The 5,221-nt window shown below is 30.0% G+C and overlaps 1 protein-coding gene across 1 annotated transcript; it reads left to right on the top strand.

Annotated features, from left to right (window-relative positions):
* Positions 1 to 2,204: 2,204 nt before the first annotated feature.
* Positions 2,205 to 3,174, top strand: LOC127791644 (uncharacterized). The gene is made up of 3 exons (XM_052321623.1): positions 2,205 to 2,312; positions 2,418 to 2,693; positions 2,773 to 3,174. The coding sequence occupies exons 1-3, from the start codon at positions 2,205 to 2,207 to the stop codon at positions 3,172 to 3,174; spliced, it is 786 nt and encodes a 261-aa protein (XP_052177583.1).
* The last annotated feature ends 2,047 nt before the right edge of the window (positions 3,175 to 5,221 follow it).

Below are 5,221 nucleotides of genomic sequence, written 5' to 3'. Positions count from 1 at the left end.
AAATACTTTGGAATTGTATTTTTTTTTTTTTGTGGCAAATACATTCTACACCACCGATTTCACATTGGACATGTTGAACATTGCATTTAATTCACGCATTTAATGCTTGCGTTAATGCCTATGTAACTACACCATTTAATGCCTGCGTTAATTTATTTTTTTCCCATTAATCTGATGTGTATTCTCAATAATTTGTGTCCCACCAAAAAACTAAATTACTGGTCTTTATATACTTTGAAAAACTCATCGTCTTCAACCAATTCAAAACATTTACCAAAGCAACAACTCAACCCTATATATATATATATATATAGCACTGAGAAAAAATACTCGGTAAATTAGAAAAAAAATACTTCAAAACTATATATATATATATATTTTTTGTGGCAAATACATTCTACACCATCGATTTTACATTGGACATGTTGAACATTGCATTTAATGCACGTGTTTAATGCCTGCGTTAATTCTTGTGTAACCACATATGATCAAAAAGTTTACGCAACTTTTTTGTTTTTCGTATAAACCGTTTAATGCCTTCATTAATTTATTTTTTCTCCAACAATCTGATTTGTATTCTCAATAATTTGTGTTCCACCGAAAAACTAAATAACTGGTCTTTATATACTTTGGAAAACTTACCGTCTTTAAATAATTGAAAACATTTACCAAAGCAATAGCTCAACCATATATATATATATATGCACTTAGAAAAAAAAACTCGATAAATCAAAAAAAAAAAAACTTCGAAACTGTATTATTTTGTCTCCCGTTTCATTTCACGTTATGGCTCCTTGCTTTACCTTACTAAAAGATATTAACAAAAATCGGGGAGATTGGCGTATACGAGTCTGATGCGCCCGTAAATGGACTGTTTCTCCCTATGGAAGGTGTGGAAAAAAACTTGAATACGTTTTTATTGACAAAAAGGTATTTTTTTTGTATTCAATCTTTGTATTTATTTATCAAAATTTTTAAATTTTAATTTCCTCTTTCTAAAGTTTTTCAATATCACTGAAATTGTTTGTTTATCGTGTTCTTGATGCAGGGGACACGGATTCAAGCAACAGTAAAAGATTTTTTGATTCAAAAATTTGAAAACTTAATTGAAAAAAACGGACTATATTGCATAAAATGCATATCCGTTGAAACAAACAAATGAGTATACCCAGTTACCGGTCACGATTACCATCTTATTTTCAACAATGGAACTTATGTTGGACCTACAAATGACATTCATTTTCCAGCAACTATTTTTAGTTTTAAGACATTTTCGGAGATAAAGGAAATCATTAATTTTTTGTTTCAGATGTAATTGGATATGTCGTGGAGTTCAACAACTCAAACATGCAGAATTCCACCGCGAGAAAAGGCAACAGAAATTTGGAAATTGTACTTCAAGATCTAGAGTATGTACTACTTTCTATCCTACAAATTGTAAATAAATAAATTTTTTAATCAAACTAATTATTTATTAGGTATGTTCTTTATAGTAAAAATCAACTATCATGCACTCTTTGGGAGACCTACGCAGACGAGATGCAACAACATCTGCAAGGTGATCGAAATGAGGCGTTGATTGTCATCGTGTAGTTTTGCAAGACCAAATATTTTAAAGGTCCGTTTCCTAAACTATTTAAGATTTTTTGAATATAATAACAAACCGTGCAGTTTTGCAAATCCAAATATTTCAAATGTTTGTTTCCTAAACTATTTAAGATTTTTTTAATACAATAAGAAACCATGCAGTTTTGCAAATCCAAATATTTCAAATGTTCATTTCCTAAACTATTTAAGATTTTTTTAATACAATAAGAAACCGTGCAGTTTTGCAAGATCAAATATTTCAAAGGTCATTCCTAAATTATTTACAATTTTTTTAAATACAATAACAAACCAAAAATGAATTGGTTTTTACATTTTATACTAATACAAATAATTTATTTTTGTGCAAGAACAGTTGGAATCTCAAATACGTTTAACACAACAAAACTTTATGTTAACGCCAATATTCCAGAGATCGTGGAATTCAAAAACAGGTGCAATGTACAATTTGCTTTTGTTTTTAAAAAATTACGTATCAAATCAAAATTAAACCTAGACTACCATTCAATGTCTCTATGCTTAATTAAACATTATAGTAGATGCCTAATGAATTTCTAATAATTTCAACATTCAGCCTATCTTTGGGCCAAGAGCAGTCGATGCAAATTAGTCAAATTTCAGCATCGTCCAAGCCAACTATCATAGAGGAAATTGAAACTGAAATGTTCAAGGTTAGAACTCTACAACAAATTGTTGGGAGTGATCAGGTAATTAGTTTATATGTTAGTATTTTTTTGATTCATGCCTTAATGATTTACAGTTTCATTTAATCTAAATCAGAAATTTATTTATTTGTTACATTTTGATTATAGGCAGAATATGTTTGGGTGCCGTGTGTGATCTCTGCAATAATTCCAGAAAGGGGATGGTATTTCATGAGTTGCAAGAAGTGTGTTCGAAAGCTTAAGGAGGAAGACGGAAAGTGTTATTGTATTCACTGTAAGGAGTACTGCAATGGGGAAATTCGTTACAAACTTAATATTAACGTTGTGGATGGAACAGAGTGTGTTACGTTACTTCTTTGGGACACCCAATCCCGTGAGTTGATTGGAAAAACAGCTCGAGAGTTAAAAGACAAAATTGCCAAGGTAAAATATTTCACTATTTACAAAAATATTATAAAGTTGTTTCATGTGTTACTTAACATTTTTTTTTCATGCTTCATAGGACACGATTGGAAATGATACTAACCCAAAAATGATTCCCACGGAGATCGAGTGCATTGTTGGTCAAGAATACTTTTTCAAAATAAATGTGAACCAAAAAAATGTTGACAAGCAAGATACTGTTTATACAGTGGTGAGTGTTTCAAAAGATGCTGACTTAATCAAAAGATTTAAATTGACTGATCATATCATCGACATAAGCAATGATAGTGAGAATGGAAACATGGAAACAAATACCACTGAACAGGATTCGGTTTCGGATAATGAAGTAACGTCTCCTAACAAAACACCAAGGAAGGCTACAAAGGACACTACTGGCAAAACACAAGTCAATGAAAGTGATTGCGGTTCAACGGCGCTATCTTCTACGAAATTGAAGAAAGTTAAAGTTGAAAAGAATTGAGTTGTTATATTATTATTACTTCAACCTTTTTAATATTTTCTTGTGGTTTTTTTAAGTTCCTTGGTTATGTCTTTAACATATGACTTTTGATATTGATGTTTAATGAATTGTACTCTTATCCAAATGACAGTATCTTTCTTCCCTTTATTACTTATGCCCTATATTACTTATGAATCTTATTTTGATAATGAAGTTTAACCTTTTTTTCACGTCATACCACATAGATACACAATAATTCCACAAGGGTAACACAAATATAATTCATTCACTTTAGTAAATATTGTTCAAATATTCTATGATAATATAGAATAACAAATATAACATGTTAATATAATATAATTAACATAACATGGTCATTAACATAACCATGCGACATAACATTTTAATTAATGTAATTAACGCAAATATAGAGGTATTTTTACGATACGAAAATGTCTACGTTCAAATTCAGATCCCTTTACGAATTATTTTATGTTCAAATTAAAATACTTTAAACACTTTAATGAATAATTATTCTATATTATTGCGGAATTAACAAAAATCCATCATCTTAATAAAACTTAATCAGAATGTAAAACATATTAAAAAAACTGTAATATTTTAAATATAATCTAACTAATAACATGTTAATATAACATAATTAACAATACACGTTAATAATATAAGCATGCACAACATATTGATAAAACCCAATTAATCTCTTGAGTAGTTGGGTTATTAATAGGTGACATGTATGAACTCAATTAATGTTTAGTAAATGGACAACTTTTTTCCATTGTTCCCATTTAAATAGCTATTTATTAATATCCAAGACTCTCCGATTTAACACACCCAACTATCTACTTTTTCTAGGTTAATGCAAAGCACAAATATTTAATACCATTACTCCCTAATGAATAATTGTTTGATAACTTTTAGTATCACGAAACTCGGATGCCATGTTTTAGAGGCAAAGATGTTGTCAGGAAGTAATGCAGGTGACAAGGTTTTTATTCCACGTATGTCATTAACTCCTTCAGATGTGCGGTTACCTTTTAAATTTCAGAGAAGACAGTTTCCACTGATTATTTCTTACGGCATGACCATAAACAAGAGTCAAGGTCAGTCACTGTCACATGTTGGACTGTACTTGAGGAGGCCAGTGTTTGCTCACGGTCAACTTTACGTTGCACTTTCTAGAGTTACAAGTCGACAAGGATTGAAAATTCTCATATGTGACTGTGAAAAAAAACAAATTGATTCGACAACAAATGTCGTGTATAAAGAAGTGTTCCAAAATTTGTAATAATACTTTATATGTCAATTTATTCATATTATATTTGAATTAGCTCATATTACTCTTATTATAATATTTTTTAATTAAAATTTATTTTTTCAATATTTTATGGCCGTGCAACGCACGGGTGTGAAACTAGTATATATATATATATATATATAGATAGAGAGAGAGAGAGAGAGAGAGAGAATCAGAGCAAGTTTTTGACCTCAACTAAAAACAGTAGGGGTAAGGTCATTTGGCTATTGTTGTTGTTTAATTTTTATATTTTAGATAAATTTTAAATAAAAACACATCTTAAAATAGTCGTAAAATAAGTTCAAGTAATAATTTTTTTTAGAAGAGTACTTAAGGGTAAAACTAAGTTACTCTTGGAGAACAAATCTTGGCCTGCTGCCAGGTATCACCATTGCTAATAAATAAAGCAACATGTGTCCTTCTTTTGACTTGGATCCAATAAATAAGTCAATGGATTCAACTCGTGAATCTCAATTTATGAGTATTCGAAATAGATTCAGTAGATTCATTGTCATCCCAACCTAACCCGATGAATCTTTCATCAATCCATAACTATCAATTTTAGGAATTTTAGACTCGAGTAAGCTATCTTGCCCAATCTATATAAGGATTAAGGCCCTCACAAGTAATTTCATCTTACTCATCTTGTTCACTACGTACTTCCCATTAATACTATATATTGACTTAAGCATTAAAGGATAAATTAAAAAATCTAACCCTCATCTTCTTGTTGGTGCTCACATCAAGGTAAAC

Source organism: Diospyros lotus, chromosome 15 (genome assembly GCF_014633365.1).
Source record: "Diospyros lotus cultivar Yz01 chromosome 15, ASM1463336v1, whole genome shotgun sequence".
NCBI classification, from domain to species: domain Eukaryota; kingdom Viridiplantae; phylum Streptophyta; class Magnoliopsida; order Ericales; family Ebenaceae; genus Diospyros; species Diospyros lotus.
The sequence above is the reverse complement of the archived record's forward strand: the minus strand, read 5'-3'. Positions and strand labels throughout refer to the sequence as shown.

Coding starts and splice junctions, on each gene's coding strand:
- LOC127791644 (XM_052321623.1), top strand. CDS start 2,205: ATGCAAATTAGTCAAATTTCAGCATCGTCCAAGCCAACTATCATAGAG. Junction 2,313..2,417: donor AAATTGTTGGGAGTGATCAG/GTAATTAGTTTA, acceptor TTTTGATTATAG/GCAGAATATGTTTGGGTGCC. Junction 2,694..2,772: donor TAAAAGACAAAATTGCCAAG/GTAAAATATTTC, acceptor CATGCTTCATAG/GACACGATTGGAAATGATAC.